The sequence below is a fragment of the Sus scrofa genome, chromosome 5, assembly GCF_054392235.1.
Source record: "Sus scrofa isolate SSC_HxYL_T2T_F1_AM1 chromosome 5, Sscrofa_HxYL_maternal_Yorkshire_Landrace_v2.0, whole genome shotgun sequence".
Lineage (NCBI taxonomy): Eukaryota > Metazoa > Chordata > Mammalia > Artiodactyla > Suidae > Sus > Sus scrofa.
In genome coordinates this window covers 25,459,370-25,487,034 of record NC_139387.1, presented here as the reverse complement: position 1 = coordinate 25,487,034, position 27,665 = coordinate 25,459,370, and the positions used below count along the sequence as shown (strand labels likewise).

The 27,665-nt window shown below is 52.2% G+C and overlaps 2 protein-coding genes and 1 long non-coding RNA gene across 23 annotated transcripts; 1 reads left to right on the top strand and 2 right to left on the bottom strand.

Moving 5' to 3' along the window:
* Positions 1-23,389, top strand: SMARCC2 (SWI/SNF related, matrix associated, actin dependent regulator of chromatin subfamily c member 2). 19 transcript variants are annotated; one of them, XM_021092849.2, is made up of 30 exons: positions 1-233; positions 2,308-2,427; positions 3,032-3,117; positions 3,862-3,943; positions 4,023-4,115; positions 4,737-4,806; positions 5,037-5,106; positions 6,726-6,801; positions 6,956-7,087; positions 7,188-7,303; positions 8,210-8,334; positions 9,205-9,264; positions 9,376-9,413; positions 9,685-9,815; positions 10,109-10,180; positions 13,594-13,707; positions 14,177-14,330; positions 15,009-15,101; positions 15,338-15,454; positions 15,553-15,615; positions 15,955-16,213; positions 16,458-16,619; positions 16,885-16,949; positions 17,176-17,311; positions 17,389-17,552; positions 18,917-19,051; positions 20,276-20,657; positions 20,999-21,082; positions 21,356-21,421; positions 21,979-23,389. In XM_021092849.2, exons 1-30 carry the CDS (start codon positions 123-125, stop codon positions 22,053-22,055), a joined length of 3,453 nt encoding a protein of 1,150 aa, XP_020948508.1. In that variant the 5' UTR covers positions 1-122; the 3' UTR covers positions 22,056-23,389. The 19 variants fall into 19 exon arrangements, with proteins under 19 accessions (XP_020948508.1, XP_020948507.1, XP_084812103.1 ...); XM_021092848.2 differs by having other exon boundaries at positions 15,335-15,454; XM_084955977.1 differs by having other exon boundaries at positions 4,940-5,106; positions 15,335-15,454.
* On the bottom strand, positions 17,703-23,568 carry LOC146403274 (uncharacterized). Its single transcript, XR_014803391.1, has 2 exons — positions 23,419-23,568; positions 17,703-19,400 (listed from the first exon to the last, which is right to left on the bottom strand). It is a non-coding gene; the product is annotated as an uncharacterized LOC146403274 (long non-coding RNA).
* Positions 23,569-24,371: 803 nt separating this feature from the next.
* MYL6 (myosin light chain 6) lies at positions 24,372-27,478 on the bottom strand. 3 transcript variants are annotated; one of them, XM_085024731.1, is made up of 8 exons: positions 27,433-27,478; positions 27,142-27,169; positions 26,939-26,958; positions 26,136-26,279; positions 25,763-25,936; positions 25,592-25,669; positions 25,238-25,283; positions 24,372-24,537 (listed from the first exon to the last, which is right to left on the bottom strand). In XM_085024731.1, exons 4-7 carry the CDS (start codon positions 26,203-26,205, stop codon positions 25,255-25,257), a joined length of 351 nt encoding a protein of 116 aa, XP_084880857.1. In that variant the 5' UTR covers positions 26,206-26,279; positions 26,939-26,958; positions 27,142-27,169; positions 27,433-27,478; the 3' UTR covers positions 24,372-24,537; positions 25,238-25,254.
* Between the last annotated feature and the right edge of the window lie 187 nt (positions 27,479-27,665).

The following is a 27,665-nucleotide window of genomic DNA, read 5'->3' as shown; positions in this document are numbered from 1 at the left end:
GGCGGGAGGCGGCGGGAGGCGGGCGGAGGAGGAGGCGGAGGAGGCGGGAGCTGAGCTGAGCGGGGCGGGCGGCCTCGGCGGCGGCGGCGGCGGCGGCGGCGGCGGGGCCCGAGCCCGAGAAGATGGCGGTGCGGAAGAAGGACGGCGGCCCCAACGTGAAGTACTACGAGGCCGCGGACACCGTGACCCAGTTCGACAACGTGCGGCTCTGGCTTGGCAAGAACTACAAGAAGGTACGTGAGCAGGGCCGCGCGGGGGCTGGGGGCGGGACAAAGGGACCGCGGCCCCGCGGCCCCCCCGGATCCTGCCCACCCTCCCGCGGCCCGCGGCCCCTCCCCCGCGGCGGCCGTAGCAGCCCCTGCGCGCCTTCCGCCGCCCCGCGCCCCTCCCCCAACCTCTTTTACTGCCCCCCCCAGCCGCTGATTCCAACCCCCGCCCCCACGGCTGCGCCCTCTGCCCCTTGTTTTTCTCCGTTGCCCCGGCGGGTCCCGGTGCCAGCTGCCCACCCATCCAAGCCATCGCCTTCCGGGCTTTTCCGGGAGAGACGGCCAGGGGTGGACCCGGTGCCGAATGGGCACCCCCCCTACCCCCCCGCCCTTACAACGTGCCCGCCACGGTGCCCGCCAGAGCTCCCCACGGAGCCAGGTACCAGCAGGTTTGAGGCCTCTCCTGTGCTTTGTGTATGTTCAGAGAGAGATGATGAAAGCAGAAGGGTAAACAGCCACAGAGCAGGCCCTTGACTGCTCATCAGCCTGAGAAAGGCCCCCACCCCGAGATCACCTGTCTCTACCGCTCCAACAGAACCTCTTTGGAAGGCAGAGTGTAGGAGTTCCAGGCAGCTACCCCTTCTAAAACCATTTTCAGGGTCACAATGAACTCACCCCACCACCTGGCCGTGCCTTGCCTTGGGTTTGGGGTTCAGGACCAGGATACACTTTATGTTTGTAGCCCCCCACGCCATAACAGGACATAATAAGGTAGTGAACAAAGGGTTCAAGAAGCCTTACCTGTCTTCTACCAAACCTGTTCCTGGTGGTGTCTTTGTCTTTAGGCCTGGTTGAAAGGAACATTGCTACATAGGGTTTTTCTCTGGAAACCGTCTGCCTCTCTCTTCCTCTCACTACCCCCAGTTAGGGGTTCTCTTTCTGACTTTCCTTCAGCTCCCCAGTTCTTCCTGCTCAGCTTTGCAGCCTGTCAGAAGCATGATGGGCGGTTTAGGAGAATGCCCCTCTGATCCTGGTCAGGAGCCTGGCCCTGTTCTGGAAGGTCTCTCCTCTCAGGTGTCAGGATCCTGACAAACAGCTGCTGGGTGTGTGGCTTTTCTGTACCCCAGTGTGAGACTCTTGTTCCCAGGCTTCTTACCTTTGATCTTTTGGAAGCGAGATCAGTCTAGGGGCTTAGGCTCTGGCCCTGGGGGGATTGACAGCCGGTGACCTGGTTCAGCTTTCAAGTTCTTAACTCTTTCTGTCATTTACCTTTTCTTTCAAGGATCTTTTTACACCTCCCAGTGAAAGGTGTGCTTTTCTCTGTGATTAGGGCTGAGGAAAAAGGGGTCAAAAGGTAAAGAGAAAGCCTCTTGGCACCGTTTTAAATGACAACAGAAGGAGGCTGGGATGCTAGGTAGCATAGCAAGGAAATGTTTAAGAAGGCCCAGGGTTGCTTGTCTGTAATAATTTCCTCCAAAAGGACGGATGCTGTCTTGCTGTTTCCCACCAGGCTGGGTAGTAGCTGGTCTTTCCCATCTAGGAGAGCCTGTGAAGGCATTTGTGCCCAGTCCTAGCAGAAGCAGAAGGTGTAAGCTCACTTTCAGCCTGTTTGCTTCAGCTTACTTCCTTGCACCTTTCTTATTAGGCTGTATTATAGGGGAAATGTTGACCTTCCACAAAGTTACTCTACAAAACAGACTGTTGTCTCCCTTAGAGCCTTGAAGAGGTTGCTTTCATGGCCTGAACTCCCTGAATCTTCAGAATTTTACAACTCTCATTGCTGTTGGCTAGAGATCAGGGTCTTGCAATTCCATTTTTAGGGTGCAGCTGAGGAAGAATTGGAAACTGCCTTTACCTTCATCTCCCAAAATTGGGAGCTTAGACTGGGGGCAGCAGAATTTTACCTTCCTGATGAGGGGCATGTAGGGCCTCCCTTCTGCCGTTTTTTTTTTTTTTTTTTTTTTAATAGAAACCAGACATGAGGGAAGAAGACACTTTTTTTCCTGCCCTAGATGCTTCCAGAGCTCCTGGGGAGGAAATAAGGGAGGTGGTAGACCATTGATCCAGGGTCTCTTTTTCTTTTCTTTCCCTCTTTCCCCAGTATATACAAGCTGAACCACCTACCAACAAGTCCCTGTCTAGCCTGGTTGTACAATTGCTACAATTTCAGGAAGAAGTTTTTGGCAAACATGTCAGCAATGCACCTCTCACTAAACTGCCGGTGAGTGCCAAAAGCAAGGGAGCAAACCTCCAACCCTGAGAGGGAGTTGGTGTTTGGGTTTTGTAAATTTCATCATTTTTGAGATTTGGGTATTTCCTACCATTCCTTTTCCTGGTTGGGGTGTTACAGGCTCGGCAGAGTCCTCAGTTTACCATTCCCTTTGTCCTAGGGAATACTTTGTGCAACAGGTTATTTCAGAGTGTCTAACTTCAGTCAGGAAGCTCACGACAGGGTTAAAACATGTAAGGTGTGGATTTGCACAGGCTTGTGTTCAAATCCTGGCTCTGCCACTTAGTGCCTCTGTTATCTTGGGCAAGGCATTTATACCTGAGTCTTGGTTCCTTCATCTCTCGATGGGATTAACACACCTGCCTTGGAGGGTTTCTACAGTGGTTAATGATGTAACCCAGTAAAGCACGTGGGGGGCCTTGTGAATGTTGGTTTCTTTCTCTCACATCTTCCAGGCTACACGATACAGCGGCACAAAGTTAAAGAATTCCAGTTTCACGAGGGAAATCAGTTCAGCATAGGATTTTGTGAAAGGATTCTTAAGTTGATTTAGGATGTAACGCTCACATACTTCTTCTCTGTCTCAATTTTGTAGATCAAATGTTTCCTAGATTTCAAAGCAGGAGGCTCCCTGTGCCACATACTTGCAGCTGCCTACAAATTCAAGAGTGACCAGGGATGGTAAGATGTCCTCTCTTCTCTCTGTGCTTCTTCCATTTAGCTTATAGGGAGTCCCGCTTTAGGATTCCCAGGGGTCTTTGTCAGGGTGGGAGAGGAGAGACATTCTTGCAAGACCCTTTCTTTGCTAGGTCAGTAGGCCTGACCTGTTAGGTCAGAAAGATGGGCTGGGAGTCAGAGCCAAAATAGTCTCCAAGAATGAGTGAGTGTGTGTGTGTGTGTGTGTGTGTGTGTGTGTGTGTGTGTGTGTGTGTTTTGTAGAAGAAAAGAAAAGGGATTCTTAGGTTGCATCTCAAACTTTTTTATGTCCTTTTGGACTAAATACAAAGTGATTCATGGAGTTGAAACCAGTGAACCCCAGATCCCAGGTGATTTTGGCAAAGCTGAGGGCAAGACTGCCTCCTAATTTCCCATGTTAAAAAAGTCACAGGAGTTCCTGTTGTGGCTCAGCAGGTTAAGAGCCTGACCAGTATCCATGAGGATGTGGGTTCAGTCCCTGGCCTCGCTCAGTGGGTTAAGCGTCCCGCGTTGCCTCAAGCTGTGGCCTAGGTCGCAGATGCGGCTTGGATCTGGCGTTGCCGTGACTGTGGTGTCGGCCGGCAGCTGCAGCTCCCATTTGACCCCTAGCCTGGGAACTTCCATGTGCTGCAGGTGTGGCCCTAAAAAGAAAAATAAAAAGTCACAGTCTCTTAAGCTCGTAACCAGACTTGAGCTATACCACTCACTGGATTCTTGCCTCTTCACAAGGCGGCGTTACGATTTCCAGAATCCATCACGCATGGACCGCAATGTGGAAATGTTCATGACCATTGAGAAGTCCTTGGTGCAGGTAATAGTCAAGAACCTCCCCTAGTGAGAGTCCAAAACACCCCTTTCCTATAATCTCATCCTGTTTATTTCTTCCACAGAATAATTGCCTGTCTCGACCTAACATTTTTCTGTGCCCAGAAATTGAACCCAAACTGTTAGGGAAATTAAAGGACATTATCAAGAGACATCAGGTGAGTAGATGGATCAGGAGAGGTTTCAGAAACCCCATGACCCTCTTCCTCATGTTTTCCTTACAAGAAGCAGCCCTGAGGTAGCCCTACAAACTTGGCAAAATATGAGAATTAAAGCCTGGGAAGGGGCACAGGGGAGAAAGAGCCTCTCTTTCTGTTTTTCTCATTTCCTGGTTTTGGTAGGTTTGGATCACTGTCCTAGATGCATGGGCCTGGAGGGGAAAGCATCTACTTCCACTGAGCTAGAGAGGCCTGATTTCAGATTGTTGAAATCTCTGCCATTTGCAACTCTATGATAACAAGCAGATGTCATTGGGACATGACATACAGGGACATAAAATTGACTTTATATTTCCCGTGCGTAATTGATTATCTAGTCGTAGGGTTAACTGTAGCAATTTTAAATTCTTTGATTTTTCTCCATCATTAGCACAATCCCAGTTGTTTCTCTCTGCCACTCACTGATACGTGCTTCGGGAATGCAAAAGCTAACTTTGCTACCACTCTGAGCAAAATATGGTTAGGAAGGCAGATCTGCAGTCAGACCTCACTTTGGTTTATTTACACCCATGAGTACTTCAGAGGGGCCCTTAGTGACCTGCTTCTCCTTGTGCCATCCAGGGGACGGTCACTGAGGAGAAGAACAATGCCTCCCATGTTGTGTGTCCTGTCCCAGGGAACCTGGAGGAAGGTGAGACCAGGGTTTTCTTGGTCACTGCAGGGGATGGCTTGGACTAGGAGGTGGGGGACTGCTCAGCAGCCATCCAGGGCCTGGGCTCCTCTCTCCTTTCAACCCTGAATCCTCTCACCACCTCTGTCCCTAGTTCCAGGTTCCCTGCTGCAGCAGGAGATGTGTACAGAGTGACCTTGTGTGTATACCCCTTCAGCTTACGTCTCTCCCTGCTCTGTCTCTATCCCCAGAGGAATGGGTACGGCCAGTCATGAAGAGGGATAAGCAGGTTCTTCTGCACTGGGGCTACTATCCTGACAGGTGAGGATGGGTCCTTGGGGCAGGTTTAAGTGTAAGAGCCAGACTGAGAAGCCCTGGAACATCTGGCAAAAGCAAGAAGGCACTCTCTGAGGTGTTTTTTTCTTTTTTTTTTTTTTTTGTCTTTTTTTTGCCATTTCTTGGGCCGCTTCCGCGGCATATGGAGGTTCCCAGGCTAGGGGTCGAATCGGAGCTGTAGCCGCCGGCCTATGCCAGAGCCACAGCAATGTGGGATCCGAGCTGTGTCTGCAACCTACACCACAGGTCACGGCAACGCCGGATCGTTAACCCACTGAGCAAGGCCAGGGACCGAACCCACAACCTCATGGTTCCTAGTCGGATTCGTTAACCACTGCGCCACGATGGGAACTCCCTCTGAGGGTTATTTTTAAGTCTGTTCATTGTTTTCTTCCCACCTATAATGGGAATCCTGTCTTGAGGGAACTTTGGACTTAGCAGGCAAGGATTGGGGCTTTATGTGTGAAATGGTCATCCCAGTGTAATTTTTGGTAAGTAAACCTTAAAAATAATCTCATTGTTGGAGTTCCTGTTGTGGCTCAGCAGTAACGGGCCTGACTGAGGATGCAGGTTCGATCCCTGGCCTCATTCAGTGGGTTAAGGATCCAGCATTGCCGTGAGCTGTGGTGTAGGTCACAGAAGCCACTCATATCCCACATTGCTGTGGCCGCAGTATAGTCTGGCAGCTGCAGCTCTGAGTAGACCTGTAGCCTGGGAACTTCCATATGCTGCAGGTGCAGCCCTAAAAAGACAAAAAAACAAATAAAATAATCTCAGTATCTAACAGTGGGAAAATGTTTCAGTTCATTTTTATATCTATTCTGTGGGCTATTTTGCAACCTTTAAACTGATAGCGATAACATAGATAATTTGTAGATAAATATTGCAAAAAGTAGAATGTGAAATACCACCTGGTATCACTGCACTTACATAAAAAAAAATTGTACAGAAAAAAGTTATTGGGAAGAAAATATATATTGGATGTCACAAATACCTTGTGTTTGGATGATTCTTTTCTTCCTCTTCTTTTTTCTGGCCTTGCCCATGTCATGTGGAAGTTCCCTGGCCAGGGATTGAACCTGCGCCACAGCAGTGACAATGCCAGATCCTTAATGAACTCACTGAGGCATCAGCAAACTCCTTTTGTTTATTTATTTATTTATTTTATTATTTTTTTGTCTTTTTAATGGTCTCACCTTCAGTGTATGGAGGTTCTCATGCTTGGGGTCAAATCGGAGCTACAGCTGCTATTATACACCACAGCCATAGCAACACAAGTTCCAAGCCATGTCTGCAACCTACACCACAGCTCACGGCAACGCAAGATCCTTAACCCACAGAATGAGGCCAGGAATCAAACCCGAAACCTCATGGTTCCTAGTTGGAGTTGTTTCCATTGAGCCATGATGGGAACTCCTATTTTTAAAATTTTTTATAGTCATTTTTATTACTTTATGATGAAAAGAATCCCAATTAATTGGGGAAAGAGTCATACCAAAAAATAACCCAGCAACCCAATACTTTTTGTCAATGGAAAAGGTAAAAGTTTTGCACTTTATTTTTCTACACCCTCTCCCCATCGATTGCTTAATTTCCCATGGCAGTTACGACACATGGATCCCAGCCAGTGAAATTGAAGCATCTGTGGAAGATGCTCCAACTCCTGAGAAACCCAGAAAGGTAAGCTTTTCTTGTCCATGCCCACCCTCCCCAAGAAGAATGTCAGGGCCAGACCCCTCTCTGGAGGTGAAGCAGAGGCTCCTCTGTTAAGGGTCCCCAGGCAGAACTGGGGTTTCCAGGCCTCCCTCCAGCACAGTCTGCCTTTGTACTTCAGGTTCACGCAAAGTGGATCCTGGACACAGACACCTTCAATGAATGGATGAATGAGGAAGACTATGAAGTGAATGATGACAAAAACCCTGTCTCGCGCCGAAAGAAGATATCAGCCAAGACATTGACAGACGAGGTGAAAACTCCTTTTCTTCTTGAGCCCTTAGCACAAGTCTTGGAATAAGTCTTCATCAGAGATTGTTGGCTGACATTTGCTGCAATTCTCCAACCTGCAGGTGAACAGCCCAGATTCAGATCGACGGGACAAGAAAGGAGGGAACTATAAGAAGCGGAAACGCTCCCCCTCTCCTTCACCGACCCCAGAAGCTAAGAAGAAGAATGCCAAGAAAGGGTAGGCCAGCCCCTCACCCCCTGCCTTCACTGCTCTGTCCATGCTTTTCCCGTAACCACCAGACCCCAACCTGGGTCAGCCTGAGAGGGAGGATGAGGAGGCCTTTTGTTGTCAAGTGGCTGGTTCTGGTCCCGGCCACCGGGAAGCGCAAAGAGAGCTTAATCTCCAAATTCGAGGCTTTTGCCTCTTCCCTTTACTCTGTAGTGATTGTTTCCTCTTTTTGCTCGGCTCTGCCCCCGGATTTTCTCTCTCTCTTTTTTTTTTTCCCTTCCAGTTTTTTTGAGGTGTAGCTGACATACAGCCCTGTATAAGCTTAAGGCATACAGCATCATGATTTGATTTACGCATGTCATGAAGTGATTATCACTGTGAGTTCATGAACATCCATCATCTCATGTAGATAACATAATTAAAGACAGAGAAAAATAAATTAACTTTTTTTCTTATGCTGAGAACTCTGAGGATTTACTCTCTTAGCAATTTGCATGTGTCCCATATGGCAGTGTTATTTTTTTCCCGCTTTTATTGCCTTTTTAGGGCTGCTCCCTCGGCATATGGAGGTTCCCAGGCTAGGGGTCTAATTGGAGCTGTAGCCACCGGCCTACGCCACAGCCACAGCAACACCAGATCCAAGTCGTGTCTGACCTACACCACAGCTCATGGCAACACCAGATCCTTAACCCACTGAGCAAGGGCAGGGATCGAACCTGCAACCTCATGGTTCCCAGCTGGATTCGTTTCCGATGCACCACGATGGGAACTCTGGGCAATGTTCATTATGTTTATCATGGTGTTCGTCACAGACCCTTTGGGAGTCCCTCTTGCCTCCCTTCCCTTGAAGCTCTCCCTCCAGGGATTCCTTGTCCAGAGATGACAGGATTCTCTTTCCCTCTCTTTCCTTCCCAGTCCCTCAACACCTTACACCAAGTCAAAGCGTGGCCACAGAGAAGAGGAGCAAGAAGACCTGACAAAGGACATGGATGAGCCCTCACCGGTTCCCAATGTGGAAGAGGTGACGTTGCCCAAAACAGGTATGGGCCCAGCCAAGCTCCTGGACCCCACCCCCACCCCCATCCTCCCTGTCCTGGGTCAAACCACCTGACCTCCCAGACCCAGCTCCAGGTCTAGGGCTTCTTTCCCTTCAACATAGCTGGTTATTAAAACCATTTTCATCACCACAGACAATCCTCGAACTTCATATTCCTGTCTGGGTTGTGGACTGTGCTCTGTGCCTGACAGTAATTGTCTCCAAAGGTCTTTTGGATTAAATACCACTGTCAATATTGAGCACAAGTTATATACATGTACCATTTACCACTACTTTGGGAACATTATAAACACACTAATACATTATCTAAAAATGGGAAAACAAAAAGGATAAGATTAAAAAGAATATAGGAGTTCCAACCCCTGGCCTTGCTCAGTGGGTTAAGGATCCAGCGTTGCCGTGAGCTGTGGTATAGGTCACAGACGCGGCTCGGATCTGGCATTGCCGTGGCTGTGGTGTAGGCCAGCAGCTATAGCTCTGATTAGACCCCTAGCCTGGGAACCTCTGTATGCTGCAAAAAGACTAAAAAAAAAAAAAAAAAAAGAACTTACAGACACATAGATGGAATAAGGGCCTGACAAAGACAAGGATGATGGATGAATTACATAGAGTAGAAGATGCTTCTTTTTAAGAAACAAATTGAGTTAAATGAATTTTTGGTTGGGGAAGGGGAGGAAGCGGCAGGGGAGTTTCCGGCCCTAGAATGATTGCAGCTGGAAGACATTACTACAGTTTGTGATGAGGTGGAACAAGTTTTTGGAGAAAGCGAGCTCTCTGGAACTGTTAACAGTGGAGAGGCAAGGTCTTGATTTGGGCAGAAACTGCCTGGTAAAATGACTCTCTCCTCTGGCAGTCAACACTAAGAAGGACTCAGAGTCAGCCCCGGTCAAAGGAGGCACCATGACGGACCTGGGTAAGATGGGGAGCAAGAGGAAGGAGGCGCGGGGCCTTTCAGAAAGCGCACCTGTCCTCTGGCCCGCAGGGCCTCCTATCCTGCCTTCTCTCTGCTGTCGCTCTCTTTCAGATGAACAAGAAGATGAGAGCATGGAGACTACGGGCAAGGTGGAGCCAGTTTAGAGAGGCCCTGCCCCTCTGTGCTTCTGACTTGTGATTATAAAGTTCCTTCTCCCCAGAACTTTCCTCTGCCCAGACTTTTCCCACCCTAGACGAAGTCCAGCTGTTGCTCAAAACTCTGACCCTTGGAGTCCTGGGGCCCCTAACAGCTCATTCCCACCCCAGTCTTCAGTGCCAGCATTCCTGGGTGTGGGAGAAGCAGGGTCTGCCGGGGGGCGGAATGGGAATGCTCGGAGTCCAACAGCCTCCATGCTCATAGGATGAAGATGAGAACAGTACGGGGAACAAGGGAGAGCAGACCAAGAATCCGGACCTACACGAGGACAATGTGACCGAACAGACCCACCACATCATCATCCCCAGCTACGCTGCCTGGTTTGACTATAATAGGTATTGTTGCTCCAGCTTCTCCCTAAATCCTTACTTCCCTGCCGCCAGAGGTCAGCGTGTTGTTCCTCCTCCTGCCTCTAAATAAGTTATCTCTTCCTTAGCCATACAGACGGGGGTACAGTTCAGTTTGAGGGGCGCCCCTAGGAGTCTCGTTGAGTCTTCCAGCCTCGGTGGGAAGTTCTCCTTAAGCATCTCATCTCCTTCCTGATGCCCCACATTCTGGGCTTTTCCTGTCTTGGGGGCTCCCATGTCTCCACTGGAGCCTTCTGAATCCACTCTGGCTTCTCTTGCAGTGTTCATGCCATAGAGCGGAGGGCTCTCCCCGAGTTCTTCAACGGCAAGAACAAGTCCAAGACTCCAGAGATGTAAGGAAACCTCAGCTCATGTTTCTCTCTGCCCGCTTTTCACTCCTTTCCACCCAGTTTAGCAAACATTTCTTGAGCACCTTCCGTGAGCCAGGCACTGTGCTAGGCTTACAAAGACGTGATCTGGCCCACAGGCAGCCCCAGCCCAGCACTTGGCCACTGCTCTCTGGGATTTGCCTGGGAGGCCGTATTAAGCATACTCTTCTCTGCCAAATATCTGTTCCAGTGTGCTACCATTTTTTTTTTTTTTTTTTGTCTTTTTGCTATTTCTTTGTCTTTTGTCTTTTTGTTGTTGTTGTTGTTGTTGTTGCCATTTCTTGGGCCGCTCCCGCGGCATATGGAGGTTCCCTGGCTAGGGGTCCAATCGGAGCTGTAGCCACCAGCCTACGCCAGAGCCACAGCAATGTGGGATCCGAGCTGTGTCTGCAACCTACACCACAGCTCACGGCAACGCCGGATCGTTAACCCACTGAGCAAGGGCAGGGACCAAACCCGCAACCTCATGGTTCCTAGTCAGATTCGTTAACCACTGCGCCACGATGGGAACTCCCAGTGTGCTACCATTTCTTTTACCAGCCTACAGAGCCTTTCCATCCTTAAGTACGGATGCTGTCTAAAATGCATGTATCTCGGAGTTCCCACTGTGGTGCAGTGGGTTAATGATCCGGCATTGCCGCAACTGTAGCTTAGTTCACACAACTGTGGCTCGGAATTGATCCCTGGCCTGGGAACTTCCATGTGCCACAGGCGCAGCTAAAAAAGAAAACAAAATAATAAATAAAATGCAAATGTCCCTAGCATAAGTAATAGCTTTAAATGTGACTACTGCTATTCCCTGTGAGTAGGTTTTGATGGAAAAAAAATGGGAGGAGGAACTGTGAAAACCCAAGTGTTTGGTTTGAGGGATGGAGAGGGCTCTCTGGAGAGAAGTATTTTGTAAAGTGTGGACTTGGGGCTCAGAAGTCTTCATCTCCTTTGGCTAAACCTACTTGGCTTTGGACGTGTTTGGCAGTCTCTGGTTAGGGATGAGTCAGTGCTACACCCAGGCTCCTGAGGACTGAATGAGCTTGCTGCCCCGCTCTGGGACCCCCTTCCCTTCCACCATGTTTCTTTCCCTGTATCCTGGTGTGGTTCTCTCCTCCTCCTCTCCCTGGGGAAAGCAGTGTGTAAAGAAGCCTTGCTCTCTCCAGAGGGAGTAGTGACAGATGACATGAGTTCACCAGGATCCTCACACAGGGCTGGAACTAGACCTGTTCTGCATTTTGCACTCTTGGTCTAAAATAGGAAAGGATGGTAATTGCCTACATGTTCTGAGAACTTACTGTCTCCTAGGCACTATACTAAGTGTCCAACATGCCGTGACTCATTTAATCTTCACATTCGCTTTAGGGGTAGGTCTTGTTATCTTCCGTTTATTGATAAGAAAACTGAGGTGTAGAGGGGTCAAGCCCCTTGCTTAAGATCATGCAGCTTGGAGTTCCCGTCGTGGCTCAGTGGCTGGCGAATCTGACTAGGAACAATGAGGTTTCGGGTTCGATCCCTGGCCTTGCTCAGTGGGTTAGGGGTCTGGCATTGCCGTGAGCTGTGGTGTAGGTTGCAGACGTGGCTTGGATCCTGTGTTGCTGTGGCTGTGGCTGTCGCCGGCGGCTGCAGCTCCGGTTGGACCCCTAGCCTGGGAACCTCCATATGCCACGGGTGCGGCCCTAGAAAAGACAAAAAGACCAAAAAAAAAAAAAAAAAAAAGATCATGCAGCTCACGGGAGTGCCCATCGTGGCTCAGCGGAAATGAATCTGACTAGCATCCATGAGGACACAGGTTCAATCCCTGGCCTTACTCAGTGGGTTAAAGTATCCGGCGTTGCCTTGACCTGTAGCGTAGGTAGCAGATGCGGCTTGAATCTGGCGTTGCTGTGGCTGTAGTGTAGGCAGGCGGCTACAGCTCCTGATTCAACGCCTAGCCTGGGAACCTCCATATGCCACAGGGTACGGCCCTAAAAAGACAAAAGAAGAAAAAGGTCATGCAGCTTGTGAGTAGTAAAGCTGGGATCTGAGTCCTTTAGTCTGGCTCCTGTTCTCAAACTCAAACACTACCACACAGTAGCTACCATTTTTGGAGCTCCTACAACGTGCCCTGCACTCTGCTAAATCTTCACAGGCAGTTCTACTCTTCCATCACAGTAGAACTAGGATTTGAGCGTAGACCTTTTCACCTTCAAAGCATGTATTCTTAAGAGTTCCCTGGTGGTTCAATGGGTTAAGGATCCAGCATTATCACTACTATGGCTCAGCTTACTGCTATGACATGGGTTCAGTCCCTGAGGTGGGGACTTCCAAACGATGCAGGGACGGCTAAATACATGTATCCTTGGAGTTCCCGTTGTGGCACAGTGGAAATGAATCCAACTAGGAACCATGAGGTTTCGGGTTCGATCCCTGGCTTTGCTCAGTGTGTTAAGGATCTGCCATTGCTGTGGCTCTGGCATAGGCTGGTAGCTACAGCTCCGATCAGACCCCTGGCTTGGGAACCTCCATATGCCAAGGGTGCGGCCCTAAAAAAGGACAAAAAGAAAAAAACAAACAAACATGTATTCTTTTTTCATTTTTAAGGGCCACACCTGTGGCATATGGAAGTTCCCAGGCTAGGAGTTGAATTGAAGCTGCAGCTACCAGCTTATACCACAGCCACAGCAATGCAGGATCCAAGCCACATCTGCAGCCTACACCAGAACTTACAGCAACAGTGGATCTTTAACCCATGGACTGAGGCCAAGGATCAAACCTGTGTCCTTCTGAATACTAGTCATGTTCATTACCACTGGGCCACAACAGGAACTCCAAATCATGTATTCTTAATACCATGCCGCTCTGACTAAATGGTTGCACTGATTAAGGACTTTCCTTTAACATATGCCTTTGGAATTAAGGGCACCTCTTCTTACCTTTTGATTCCTGTTCAAAAGTTGGGTGAAGAGTTCCCATTGTGGCTCAGTGGGTTAGAACCTGACATAGTCTGCATAAGGATGCAGGTTCAATCCCTGGCCTTGCTCCAGTTAAGGATCCAGCATTGCCGCTAGCTGTGGCATAGGTCGCAGATGTGGCTCGGATCCAGCATTGCTGTGGCGGTGGTGTAGGCCGGCAGCTACAGCTCCTATTCTACGCCTAGCCTGGGAACCTCCATATGCCGCAGGTGTGGCTGTAAAAAGGAGGAAAAAAACCAAGTTGGATGAAACATCCCCAAGTACGGCCATGGAGTTAATTCATGTAACTAAAAACCCCATCAAGTAGCCCCACAGTGTGTGTTGAGGTAGAGGAGGTGTTCTCTGCTTTGTCACACAGGAGGAGTCCTTGGCTCTCTTAGCATTTTTCCTGCCCTTCAGCCCTCTCATCGTTCGTTCATCCCTCTCTTTCCTAAGCTACCTGGCCTATCGGAACTTCATGATCGACACTTACCGCCTGAACCCCCAAGAGTATCTTACATCCACCGCCTGCCGCAGGAACCTGGCGGGTGATGTGTGTGCCATCATGAGGTGTGTCTGCAGCTGAGGGGCCGTGAGGGGGGCAGGGGGGATGTGAGAATATCTGCCTGCAGATGCTTCTTGGCCGAAGTAGAAAGGCCAGCAAGGTGCATGGGGACGAGCAGGAAAAAAACACCTCTGGGGAAGGTGAAGTTCAGGTTTGGGTGTGGGGGGCTTGAGGGCATGCGGGGCACTCTCTGGAGTGTGAGTCCTTCACTCTCTGAAGGGGCATGTCTGTAGTGAAGGACCTTATCCCGTGAGATACCCAAGAAGAGATGTTTAGTGGGCGAGTGGACATGCAGGGGCCACAGCTGTGAATGGAGACTTGAGTGTCACTGGCATTTAGGTGCTGGGAGTAGGTGGGACTTTTTGGGGAGTAGAAGGAGCAGAGAAGAGGGTGCCCCCACCTCCACCCAAGCCCTCCTCCTCCAGTACTGTCTGGCTGTCCCATGTGACCCTGTCTCTGCCTCCGTCCTCACAGGGTCCATGCCTTCCTAGAACAGTGGGGTCTGATTAACTACCAGGTGGACGCTGAGAGTCGACCAACCCCAATGGGGCCTCCGCCCACCTCTCACTTCCACGTCTTGGCGGACACACCATCGGGGCTGGTGCCTCTGCAGCCCAAGACCCCGCAGGTAGGGTGAGGGGCTGTGGGGTCAGGGTGGGGGTGGGCAAAACGGGCCTTCTTTGGACTTTTCTTTTTCTGGTTTTTTAGGGTAATGGTTCAGAAGTGTTTTGAGGCTTCTTCCTTTCCCATAGGACGCAAGGGCCACAGGATTCAGCCCCGTGTGCTTAGCACCCTCTCTCAGCCTTTGTACCTAAGACTGTGAGGACTTGCTGAGGGAGAAGAGATGCTTCCTGTCCTCAGGGAGCAGACAGGCTAACCTAGGGGGATGGGGCAGAGAGAGAAAAATGGCTTAAAATGAAGTTGCATGAAATTTTTTACCTTTGTCACATTTCCAACATTTTTTCATTTTTGCTTCATAATTTTTATCACTTCCATTTTTTTTTTCCCACTTCCATTTCATACATTACAACAATTTAGAGGAGAAAAGCTATGTGGCTTGCCCAAGGTCACACATGTAGGATTAGAACCTACTTGTCCAGCTCCTAAGAGAACCTGTAAAGATACCTGTGAATACAAATGGAAATCATGCCAACTGCAGATCTAATTAACCATTGAGGGAACACGGAACAGTGGCATGAGTGCCCCCCGAGCTTGCGGGCTGCCCAGCATTTGGTCTTGAGGCCTCCAGGGCCTCGGCTTGGTCATTTCCTGCCCAGCCTCCATGACGCCAAGCTCTGTCCCCCAGGGCCGCCAGGTTGATGCTGATACCAAGGCTGGGCGAAAGGGCAAAGAGCTGGATGACCTGGTGCCAGAGACGGCTAAGGGCAAGCCAGAGCTGGTAGGTGGGGTGTAGACCCCGCTGGGCTTCTTATTTGCCCCTTTATTGGGGGGCCCCTGCCCGGGAAGAAGAGCCGTGAGAGCAGAGGAGCTACAGCAGTGAGGGAGGAAGTCCCGTCCAGGGGTGCCCCTGGCTGTGGGAAAGAAGCTCCTTCTGTCTGTCCTCTCTGTCTGTCTGCCCCTGGCTCCTGGCAGGCACGCGGACTCACCTCTTTCTTTTCCCTCCACAAATAGCAGACCTCTGCTTCCCAGCAAATGCTCAACTTCCCGGACAAAGGCAAGGAGAAACCGACAGACATGCAGAACTTCGGACTGCGCACAGACATGTACACCAAGAAGAACGTCCCCTCCAAGGTAGGGCGTCTCGGGCTGCCCCGGGGGCAACGCACCTTTGCTCCTCGAGGCCGCGACCACGGCCGCCTCCCTCTGACCCGCCTGTGTTTCTCCTGCAGAGCAAAGCTGCGGCCAGTGCCACTCGAGAGTGGACCGAACAGGAGACGCTGCTACTCCTGGAGGTAACTGGGGCAAAAGGGAAGGCGAGTCGTATGAAAACGGAAGCAGCCAGGCTGCCAGCCGCACTCATGAGTGGGAAGAGTGTGATCTGGCCCCGGTTCCTCTCCTTCCTGGCGCTCATCACACCTGCCCCAGGGACCAGCTCCAGGCCCAGGGACTTGGGCCCGTTTCCTTAACTCCTTGTCCTTCCTTAGTGCTACTTGGAGATTGCCCTCGGACTCAGCAGAGTACACAAATACCACAGCCTAGAAAGCTCTGAAGCAGCTCCATTGAGTGGGTTGGGGGGCTGACCTTCATGGAAGGTGGCTGAGTCAGTGAAGTTGTGTCTCCACTACCACCAGGCACTGGAAATGTACAAAGATGACTGGAACAAGGTATCAGAGCATGTGGGAAGCCGCACGCAGGACGAGTGCATCTTGCATTTTCTTCGGCTTCCCATTGAAGACCCTTACCTGGAGGACTCTGAGGCCTCCCTGGGCCCCCTGGCCTACCAGCCCATCCCCTTCAGCCAGTCAGGCAACCCTGTGATGAGCACCGTTGCCTTCCTGGCCTCTGTCGTCGATCCTCGAGTGGCCTCTGCTGCGGCCAAGTCAGCCCTAGGTAATGCAGGGGGGCTCCAGCCCCTTGTCGTTTGCGTTTGAAGGGCTGGGTACGCAGGTCATAAAACTCTCTCCCTCAAGTTTGGCTGCCTTCCTGGCCTTGTCTGCTGCTGGCCTCAGTCCTGGCGCCCGTCCAGCTCCCTGCAGGTTTAGGTGATGTGCCGGGCTTGTGAAGAAGCTCTCACTGGGAGAGCCAAAACTGCCCACCTGCCCGCTCCCAGCCTCATCCTCTCTGGGTCTTGCAGAAGAGTTCTCCAAAATGAAGGAAGAGGTACCCACGGCCTTGGTGGAGGCCCACGTTCGGAAAGTAGAAGAAGCAGCCAAAGTGACAGGCAAGGCCGACCCAGCCTTTGGCTTGGAAAGCAGCGGCATTGCAGGAACCACCTCGGACGAGCCAGAGCGGATAGGTGAGGCCTGGCCAGGTCCCAGACTCCATTTTTGCCAGGAGACAGAGCCACCTGCCTCCCCACACCATCCCTGCCATCCTCGGGCCTCGGAGCACAAGATGCATGGGGAGGATTGGTGGGGGTTTATTTTCCCCAGCGATTTCCCTTAGGCACCGTGGCTCCCCCCGGTCCTGTCATTAAGGTCTTGGCTAGGAGAAGGGGCTGTTGGAAGAGCATGGTAGACAGACTGTCAGACATTTCCCATTTCCTCTTCCCCTGGGCCCAGAGGAGAGCGGGACTGACGAGGCACGGGCAGAGGGCCAGGCCACAGAGGAGAAGAAGGAGCCCAAGGTATAGCGGGACTGACGGGGCCGGGAGGGTGGAGGGGGCCAGGTAGGAGCTGTGGTCAGGGGTGCCGGCTCCATCCAGCTCTGGCAGGGCCGGGTTTGGATGGGGCTGCATCCTGAAGCCAGGTCGCCTTCCTTGTGAGGGGCATAAGCTCAGGTCCTGGTCTGGGCCCTCCGTATGCAAACCAGTCTCCCTAATAGTCTCCCCTTTCCTTTCCCTGGGGCTCCAGGAACCCCGAGAAGGAGTTGGGGCTGTGGAGGAAGAAGCAAAGGAGAAGACCAGCGAGGTGCCCAAGAAGGATGACGAGAAAGGGAAAGAAGGTGACAGCGAGAAGGAGTCAGAGAAGAGTGATGGGGACCCGATTGGTGAGCCTCCAGCGTGGTGGTTGGGGTCCAGGAATGGAGCGAGGCTGTAGGACTGACCCCCCCTTTTCCTGGCCCAGTTGATCCTGAGAAGGAGAAGGAGCCCAAGGAAGGACAGGAGGAAGTGCTGAAGGAGGTGGAATCGGAGGGGGAAAGGAAGACAAAGGTGGAGCGGGACATCGGCGAGGGCAACCTCTCCACCGCTGCTGCTGCCGCCCTGGCCGCTGCCGCCGTGAAGGCCAAGGTGAGGCCCTGGGACCAAGGAAGGAGATGCCCCTTTTCTGATCTCACATCACCTGCAAGAAATCCCTCCTTGTCATCCTTTAAACAGTGCTGACCTGTTTTCTTTGCCTTTTGGTCGAGGGAGGGAGACTCGGTCATCTCTTCTCTAAGCTTTTTTTTTTTTTTTTTTTTTTTTTTTTTTTATTTTCCCACTGTACAGCAAGGGGGTCAGGTTATCCTTACATGTATACATTACAATTACATTTTTCCCCCACCCTTTCTTCTGTTGCAATATGAGTATCTAGACAAAGTTCTCAATGCTATTCAGCAGGATCTCCTTGTAAATCTATTCTAAGTTGTGTCTGATAAGCCCAAGCTCCCGATCCTTCCCACTCCCTCCCCCTCCCATCAGGCAGCCACAAGTCTCTTTTCCAAGTCCATGATTTTCTTTTCTAAGGAGATGTTCATTTGTGCTGGATATTAGATTCCAGTTATAAGTGATATCATATGGTATTTGTCTTTGTCTTTCTGACTCATTTCACTCAGTATGAGATTCTCTAGCTCCATCCATGTTGCTGCAAATGGCATTATGTCATTCTTTTTTATGGCTGAGTAGTATTCCATTGTGTATATATACCACATCTTCCGAATCCAATCATCTGTCGATGGACATTTGGGTTGTTTCCATGTCTTGGCTATTGTGAATAGTGCTGCAATGAACATGCGGGTGCACATGTCTCTTTTAAGTAGAGTTTTGTCCGGATAGATGCCCAAGAGTGGGATTGTGGGGTCATATGGAAGTTCTATGTATAGATTTCTAAGGTATCTCCAAACTGTTCTCCATAGTGGCTGTACCAGTTTACATTCCCACCAACAGTGCAGGAGGGTTCCCTTCTCTCCACAACCCCTCCAGCACTTGTTATTTGTGGATTTATTAATGATGGCCATTCTGACTGGTGTGAGGTGATATCTCATGGTAGTTTTGATTTGCATTTCTCTTATAACCAGCGATGTTGAGCATTTTTTCATGTGTTTGTTGGCCATCTGTATCTAAGCTTTTTTTTTAATCGCCACACCCAGCGTGTGGAAGTCCACAGGCCAGGGATTGAACCTGCACCACAGTTGCAGCCGGTGCCAGAGCTGCAGCAACACTGGGTCCTTAACCTGCTGTGCCCCATGGGCACTTCCTTCTCTAAGCTTTTTTAAGCCTCTGCTATTGGGCCTGTCCCTACCCTCTACTTATCAGTCAAGCCCACGTTACTCTCTGCGCTGTGACCACAGCAAGTTCTTTCTTAAAACCTGCCCGCTTCCGCACGACCCTTCTCTGCCTGGAGCGTCTTCAGCTGGGTCCTCCTGCTGACCGCTGGCCCACCCCTCCTTTCTTAGCACTTGGCTGCCGTTGAGGAGAGGAAGATCAAATCCCTGGTGGCCCTGCTGGTGGAAACCCAGATGAAGAAGTTGGAGATCAAACTCCGGCACTTTGAGGAGCTAGAGACGATCATGGACCGGGAGCGAGAAGCGGTGAGTTGTGTCCCCAGCGGAGTCCGAGGAGCCCAGGGTCCCACCTTGATGCTGAGCTGGCCCTCTGTTTAGGATGGAGGGAACAGCAGTGCAGAGAGCCTGAGGCTGACAGGGCTTCACAGCAGAGCAGAGTAGCCCAGGTGGTTAAGGACAGGTGACCCACAGGTACAGCCTGGAGCCCAAGTCCCCAGTGTCAGCTCTGGGGCCAGGTTCTAGTCGGTTCTTTGATTGCTGTGTCTCCAGGTTTTTGAACGGTGCTTGGCCAATAGTAGACGGTCCGTAAAGATTTGTTGAGTGAACAGGTTTAAGGCATCATGAGAGGGTAAGGGCTCCAGATCCAGGAGGTGAACTTGGAAAGGAAATGGGAAGGATAAAGTGTTGATTTTGAGAAAATATAAAAGAAATAGAAGACAGTGTCTCTGACACTGATCTCCTTAGTTAGAGGCATCAAGTGTACAATATGGAGACATTGAAAACAATTAATGCTCAACATAGCTCACAGATGCAAGTTAAGAGATTTCTGATCAAGTATAAAAATCCTGAGAGGAGTTCCCATTGTGGCTCAGTGGAAACAAGCTGACTAGTAACCATGAGGATGCAGGTTGAATCCCTGGTCTCACTCAGTGGGTTAAGGATCCGGCGTTGCCATGAGCTGTGGTGTAGGTCACAGATGTGGCTCGGATCTGGTGTTGCTGTGGCTGTGGTGTAGGCCGATACCTGCAGCTCTGATTCGACCCCTAGCCTGGGAACCTCCATATGCTGTGGATGCAGCTCTAAAAAGCACACACACACACAAATCCTGAGACAGAACAGAATAAAAGCCAAGAGGGCAGAGGCTATTGAGCTGATCTGGGAAGGCTTCCTAAGGATGATGAGCCTTCCTCCAGTTTTGAAGGAAGGAAAGAACATGAATTGACAAGAGGAACTAGTAGAAGCATTTTCCAAATTAAAGTAATGACAGATTCAAAGCTTTGGAGCTGAAAAGAACAAGAGTTACCACCAAACTAACCCCACTGCAGTGAGGTGGGCAGCCAGGGACCTGGCGGGGAGATTTGAGGGGGTAGGCTGGGGGAGGACAGAGGAAGCCAAACACAAGACTGAGATTTGGTGTGGGCACCTGTCGGAATGGGCATGCAGGTTTGTCCGAAGACAAAGCAGGGGGCAAGGGGTTTGCCTTTGGGATCGTGTAAACCTGCGTAACAATACTCATGTGGCCCCCGGCAGCTCGAGTATCAGAGGCAGCAGCTCCTGGCCGACAGACAAGCCTTCCACATGGAGCAGCTAAAGTATGCAGAGATGCGGGCCCGGCAGCAGCACTTCCAGCAAATGCACCAACAGCAGCAGCAGCCACCACCGGCCCTGCCCCCAGGCTCCCAGCCTATCCCACCTACAGGCGCTGCAGGGCCACCGACTGTCCATGGCTTGGCTATGGCTCCGGCTTCTGTGGCCCCTGCTCCTGCCGGCAGCGGGGCCCCTCCCGGAAGCTTGGGCCCCTCTGAACAGATTGGGCCGGCAGGGTCAGCTGTGGGGCCACAGCAGCAACAACCAGCTGGAGCCCCCCAGCCTGGGGCAGTCCCACCAGGGGTACCCCCCCCTGGACCCCATGGTAAGTGATGGGTTGTAGGAACTCACTCCAACTTGGAGTGGTCTGGCTGAGTGTTCAGTTCCGTTCGAAGGGGTTGTGATAGGACTGGAGTCAAGGATCAGCCTCAGTTTCTACAGATCCATCTCACTTCTGTCCCTGAGTCAGCAGGGATCCTTCCCCAAACCAGATCCTTGGAATTTTATCCCAAGGATTTACTACTTATTCTAGTTTAAAAAACAAACAAACAAAAAAAAACAGGGAGGTGGTTCCTAGGAGTGGCTTGGTTATGCATGCTGGGGAAGTGAGTTTCCAAGTAAGATTATATGCCTCTAATATTCCCTATCTCTCCTCTTCATTCCCAGGCCCCTCACCGTTTCCCAACCAACAAACTCCTCCCTCAATGATGCCAGGGGCAGTGCCAGGCAGCGGGCACCCAGGCGTGGCGGGTAATGCTCCTTTGGGTTTGCCTTTTGGCATGCCGCCTCCCCCCCCTGCTCCATCCATCATCCCGTTTGGTAGCCTAGCCGACTCCATCAGTATTAACCTCCCCCCTCCTCCTAACCTGCATGGGCATCACCACCATCTCCCGTTCGCCCCGGCCACTCTCCCCCCACCTAACCTGCCTGTGTCCATGGCGAACCCTCTACATCCTAACCTGCCGGCGACCACCACCATGCCATCTTCCTTGCCTCTCGGGCCGGGGCTCGGATCCGCCGCAGCCCAGAGCCCTGCCATTGTGGCAGCTGTTCAGGGCAACCTCCTGCCCAGTGCCAGCCCACTGCCAGGTGAGAAGGGTCCTGGAGGGGAGAGGGGAAGGGGGAGGGGCCCACCCGAGGGCTGGAGGGCAGGTGGGGCGGGGCTCAGGTACTGGAGCTGCTGTGATCCTTTTTGAACGCTCTGGTCAAATTAGAATCAGGAGGGAAGGGCCTCTCTGGCTGTCCTCCACTATTCCCCAGCCTGGCAGCTGCCACTTCTGGGATGACGTTGGGGCCTGTCACTGGTGGGTCACGGAGGAGTCCTGTGGCACAGAGCATCTCAGCTGTGAACTGGAAAAACAGCTACTTTTTTGCATGATGACTGCCATCGCCTTTGCTTGTTCCCATCACGTTCAAGTGCCCCGTCTAGAGAGTTCCCTTGGGGGCAGGAGGGTGATTTGGGGTCTACCAGTTTCCCCAGCGCGTGGTGGGAGGAGGGGGTCTTGGGGGAAGGAAATTGGACGTTGTGGGCACTCTTTCCATCTCCTGTCCATTGCATGCCATGCCCGATTGTTTTCCTGGTGGCCTGGGTCTGGAGCCCCCCTCTCCTGCTCACCCCAGCTGACACAGCTTCCTTCTCTCCACAGACCCAGGCACTCCCCTGCCTCCAGATCCCACGGCCCCGAGCCCAGGCACAGTCACCCCTGTGCCACCCCCACAGTGAGGAGCCAGCCAGACATCTCTCCCCCTCACCCCCCAAGGAGATCAAGGTTCCAGAAGCAGCCCTCTCCCCACCACTGGGACCCTTCCCCAGCCTGGAGAGTTCATCACTACGTAAGGAAAGCTCCTCCTGCCCCTCCAGAGCCCCCACTGTGCCTGTCAGAGGCATGCGTTTTTATATTGGATTATTCAAGGACTTCTGCTGCAAAGATGTTTCTAATGTCTGGGAGAGAAGATAGAATGGGGATGCTGCCCTCAAAGAAAGGGCTGGGGAGGTGTTTATATAAGGTTCTAATTAACCACTTCTAAGGGTGTACCCCCTCAAAACTACTGCATTTTTTTATGGATGAAAAAAAGCCCTTCAAAAGGAAGTAGAGATAAAGAAAAGTCACATTGGAGCTCCCTCCACCCACTGTAAAAAAAATCCAACTTTTACATTTTTTGGAGGAGAGAGGTGACAGTTTTAGGAAAGGGGAACTGAGGTTCTGGGGAGAACTCTGGGATAGAATAGGGTGCAGAATCCGTCTCCTCCAGCCCCAAGTTAGTGACCGAGTCAGCTCCCGATCCCCTTTGGCCACCCCATCCCCAGTTTATTCCCACTAACCTCTCCTGCCGCTTCCTCAGTGTTGCTGTTTTAGGCCACCCCAGCTCAGCCAATGACCCCTTTCCCTCTGAATGTCAGTTTTGTGTTTTTAAAAGTCACCTGCGTAGTTGACGTCAGCGTATGTGTATTTGGTGGGGAAACATTCTGGGGATTCCTGTGGTAGGAAGTAGAGGAAGAAAGGGCATTTGGGGGCTATTCTGCCCCCTTCCCGGGGGCTCCCAGGGGCCACGGAGATGGGGGCTAGAAGGGGACGGGAAGGTTTTAAGACGTGAAATTGTCAAAAAGCACTTAAGCACCTCCTTCTTATGACTTGCTAGGTCACCCCTCCCTCCTCCTCCCTCTCCCACCTAGACCATCGGAACCCTGGCTGGGAGCCAGGGATTCCCTTGGCCTTTGGGGCAGCAGTGGGGGAGGGGCACCCAGCCTAGGGTTGTGCCGACCTCTGGCTCATAGCTGGCAGCCTGGCTCTGCTCCCCCGGATTCCAGTGCCCCCCGGTACCAGCTCTCCCCTCTTCGTCCTTGATGCAAAGGCAAATGTGATTCCAGGCCCCACCAGTTCTTCCCAGTCCCTCCCACCAAGCCCTGTGATCCTCATGTCCCCATGTTTCTCTTCCTCCGCGTCTTGGCACTTTCCTTCTGTTCAAAAGTTTTCTGTAAATTTTCTTTTTTCTTTTTCTTTTCTTTTCCTTTTTTTTTTTTTTTTTTTTTTATAAATTAATTTGCTTTCAGTTCCATCTTGTGGATGCCTTCTGTGTTCTCTTACCTGTGGCTGTTCGGCAGGGGGATCAGGCTGGGGCCAGCCTTCCTGAAGCCCATCCCAGTGGCCATTGCTAGGCTGGAGAAGCACTGGGCAAGCACAGCCCCGCAGACCCTGGGCCTCCCTCTACGCCAGGCCAAAGGCAGCCCAGCTGTCAGAACTGTGCAGCTGCTGCAGGGCTGGGCAGAGGCTCGCACCTGCCCTAAATATAGCTGTTTAGGACTTTGGAAGGACACCATCACAACCTGGAGATTTTGTCTATTTATCCTTTCAGAAGTGGTGGCTTCATTTCTTCCCTTATTAGGCGGGGAGCAGGCAGGCATCTCAGCTACTTATTATTGGCCCCTGGCCCTGCTGAAGTGACAGACGGGCTCAGGCAGCACTAATACAGCCTGGCCTCCACTCCAGTAAACACTCCCCAGGCTCCCCCACAAAAGGCCTTCTGTGCTGTCAGGAGAGGGCCAGGAGAGGACTCAGCCTTGTGTGGGATGGAACAGGATGGCCAGCCTTGGTCCCACAGGGATTTACGGTTTTTCCCTCATCCCTAAGGGGTAGCCTTTGTAGCATCAACAAATGAGGTCAGGAGTTCCCGTCATGGTGCAGCGGAAATGAATCCAACTAGGAACCAGGAGGTTGTGGGTTCGATCCCTGCCCTTGCTCAGTGGGTTAAGGATCCGGTGTTGTCGTGAGCTATGGGGTAGGTCGAAGATGCAGCTAGGATCGGTGTTGCTGTGATGCAGGCCGGCAGCTAGAGCTCTGATTGCACCCCTAGCCTGGGACCCTCCATGTGCTGTGGGTGTGGCCCTAAAAAGACAAAGACAAAAAACAAGGCCAGCATTTCTTAAATGAAGCAAAGCTGGCTCCTGCAGGCCCTTCCACAGCTTTCCCCAACCTCCAGTCCATTGACCCTGGACTGTCTTCCCAGTCACCCTGCTCAGGAAGGAAAGCAGAACTGCACGTAGGGCAGAGAACAAGTTTATTTGGTAAATGCTGATGGCAAACATCATCTGAGGGAGACATGCTGGGAAAAGTTCTGTGACAAGAGAGTCTAGGAGGCCTTCAGGGCTACACACACCGTCTCCCACTGGGAATGTCCTCAGCCATTCAGCACCATGCGGACAAGCTCTGTGGGAAGGAGAGGGGGCTGAACCAGGGAGCAGGGCCAAGGGGAGGGGTTCACCAGGGGCCAGGAGACCGCAAGACCACAAAGGTAGCCTAAGGAGGAACGTGCCTACAGCAACCCACCTTGGGGTCAGTTTGCAGAGGCGCTACCTTGAGTCTGACCGGTTCTCGGCCTCCAGCTCCCCTCCCACCAGCTGTTAGTTCCCCACCCGACCCTGAGCAGCAAGAACACAGCAGAGCAGAAGAGTTCTCAGCTACACCTACAGCTACTGTCAGCCATTGGCGGGAGGAAAAGACAGAGTTTTGGGTTAGGGTACCTCCAAGCTGCCCAGCAGAAGGAAGGGGAAGCGACTCCGGCTGCAGCAGCACCATGGGGCGGGCAACCCACCCCCCTCTGTCAACCGCCCATGCTCCCGGGCCACAGGGTCACCCTGAAGCAAGACGGGGATAGGCTGGTGTGAGTTCCCAGACGCCAGCGCCCTAGAAGCAAAACCTCAGAGCCCATTCTAGGAGAGGAGGAGGTACCACACCCCCAGGCTGCCTTCCTCTTTGAAGAACCCCCCCTCCTCAGTCAGCTCCATGCAGAGACATGCTAGGAGGAAGTCATGGTAGTAGGGGAAGGGCAGGGGCCAGAGAGCAAAGGCCAGGAAGAAAAACACTGGGGAGGGCAACTAGAGAAGGGGGGGGCTGGGAGGAGCCGTACCCGCCCCACGGGGCCCGTCACCCCGACAGGATATGCCTCACAAACGCTGCAGGAAGGAAGAGACATTAATGGTGAAGACAAGACATAGACGTGGGGTGAAGGGGATCAGGCGGTGAGGGAACAAGACACCCATTGGTTTTACGCCCCACCCCTTGCCCGCCCTTCAAGCCGCAGGAGCCCTTCCTTTCCTGCCACACCCCCCAGGCCTCCCACTCCTGGGCTGGGCCAGGCCCTGCCCCTTGCCTCCTGGCATTTTGTGCAGCCCAAGCCCAGGGACAAGGAAAGCCCCAAACACTGTGCCTGACCTGCCCCTGATAGCCACTGCGTTTGTGAGAGCCTCCATTTGTCCCTTACCTTCATAGTTGATACAACCATTGCTGTCCTCATGCCCTGCCACCAGCATCTCTACTTCTTCCTCTGTCATCTTCTCACCTGCAGAGGGGAAGAGTGAGTGTTCTGGAACTGGGTGACAGGTGAGGTGTATCAGGTGGCACCTCAGCTCAAGGAGCAAGGGCGGAGCCTTACCCAGTGTGACAAGAACATGCCGGATCTCCGCACCCATGACGGTGCCGTTGCCCTCCTTGTCGAACACCCGCAGGCCTTCGACATAGTCCTCGTAGGTGCCCTGGTCCTTGTTCTTGGCCACAGTCTGCAGCATGGGCAGGAAGTGCTCGAAGTCCAGCACCTTCACGTTCATCTCTGCCACAAAGGGGGTGAGAGCAAAGTCACGTGTGTTCTTACTGGAGGTTACGGGGCTCCCACTCAAGGCAGGAGAAATCTGTGGGATTTGCTAGACAAGACCTGCTTGAGTTCAGGGCCTAGGAAGATAAAAGGAAGCTATTAGCCGGAGACTGCGGGCCTGCCACCATGCTGAGCAGGTTGTTCTGAGGACTCTTACCATCACTCTTGGGGTTCCCCAGGACCTTGAGCACCTCGGCGTTGGTGGGGTTCTGGCCCAGGGCCCTCATCACGTCCCCACACTGGCTGTACAGGATCTTGCCATCCCCTGTTCGGTCAAACAGCTGGAAGGCCTCCTTGAACTCTGAGGATTCGGATAAACATCAGCACCTGGCAGGCACAGATGAACCCAAACCCTCCCTCACAGTCCCCGTTGCCCATTCAACTTTAATCACGCTGAGGAAACCAGATATTTATACCACTGTACACCCAAGCCCTCTAAGAGGGATCTAGTGTCCCTTCTTCCCAACTCAGGTGTCCCACATAAAGACAGCTCTCCTCAAGCCCTGGCAGAGTGGTAACTGCCATTTCCATACCCCCTCTGCCTACAGCAAGCCTGCCCAGCCTCCTCACTACAGTACTCAGGGCAGGAATTTGCCACCGCCCAGTCTGGGCCTTGTCCTTATAAGGAAGTGGGAGCAGCAGCCTGGGACTGGGGTCATCCCAGCCTGCCACTCTCACCCCTTCAGTACAGAAAGAAATCTTTCAGAGAGTATAGCTGCAAAGAAGCGTCCTCAACAAACTCCCCTGTACCAGCAAAACAACAGGTCACTGCTTCTTACAACCTTCACAATTCCAAGCTGGGGGAGGGGGAAAGTTAGCACAGGAGGAGAGAAGAGGCAGAAGGAGGTGATTAAGGAACAGAGGAGCACAAGCAGCTTAATACATCACTCCCGAGCCCCACACACGGCAGACATTGGTGGCCAAGCTGTTTCACATGCTCACACCACCTACAGAACTCACCCGGTGCTTGGGGCTCAGATCTAGAGTAGAAAGGGAGGGAGGAAGAAAGATTGAGAAAAGAAAATGGAGGCCCAGAAGGAGGGAGAAGGGAATCCACGAGGTACTCCCTTGTGGGTGCTGAAGAAATGACAGGTAGGGGGTAGGTGCTAGAAGGAATGTCCCTCTCCCTAAGCATGACCTCAGCGGGGTCAGAGATTACCTACCTGCGGTCTGGTCCTCGGTGAAGTCACACTGCTCGGAGAAGAGGGGAGCGATCAGCATCTTAACTCCAATCCCCCAAGCTTCCAGCCCCGTCCCAAGAACTCTGAACCACGAACTCCTGTTCCATCCTGGGCACTCTCGCTTCCCAGCAGGGCAGGCTCTCAACATCTCCAACCCCACCTCCAACCCTCAAGTCCCTTTGCCCCCTACCTTCTGCCTTCTCTTCGCCCCCTACCCCCGGCTTCCCGCCTCTCGCCCCCAATCCCGCTCATCCTCCCAGCCCCGGGCCCCACCATCTTGACTGCTTGGCTCTGCGGGACCTTTTCCTGCAGTAATGGCTCCGGTTCTCGGCCCAACCCTAGTCTTAGTACGTCCCAATGACGTCACCCTCCGTTGACCCAGCCAATAGGGATCCTGGCCCGGTCTTATGCAGATGCTGCTGCTACATTAGTAACGAGGTGGGCGGGGCCCGCTGCGGCTCATTTTTCAGAATAGTCCTACCCGGGGCACAGAAACCGCAGAGGAG

Coding starts and splice junctions, on each gene's coding strand:
- MYL6 (XM_085024731.1), bottom strand. CDS start 26,205: ATGAGGGCCCTGGGCCAGAACCCCACCAACGCCGAGGTGCTCAAGGTC. Junction 25,937..26,135: donor GGGGAACCCCAAGAGTGATG/GTAAGAGTCCTC, acceptor CCTTTGTGGCAG/AGATGAACGTGAAGGTGCTG. Junction 25,284..25,591: donor TGGTTGTATCAACTATGAAG/GTAAGGGACAAA, acceptor TCCTTCCTGCAG/CGTTTGTGAGGCATATCCTG.
- SMARCC2 (XM_005655623.3), top strand. CDS start 123: ATGGCGGTGCGGAAGAAGGACGGCGGCCCCAACGTGAAGTACTACGAG. Junction 6,802..6,955: donor CTCCTGAGAAACCCAGAAAG/GTAAGCTTTTCT, acceptor TTTGTACTTCAG/GTTCACGCAAAGTGGATCCT. Junction 15,455..15,552: donor AGAAGAACGTCCCCTCCAAG/GTAGGGCGTCTC, acceptor TTTCTCCTGCAG/AGCAAAGCTGCGGCCAGTGC.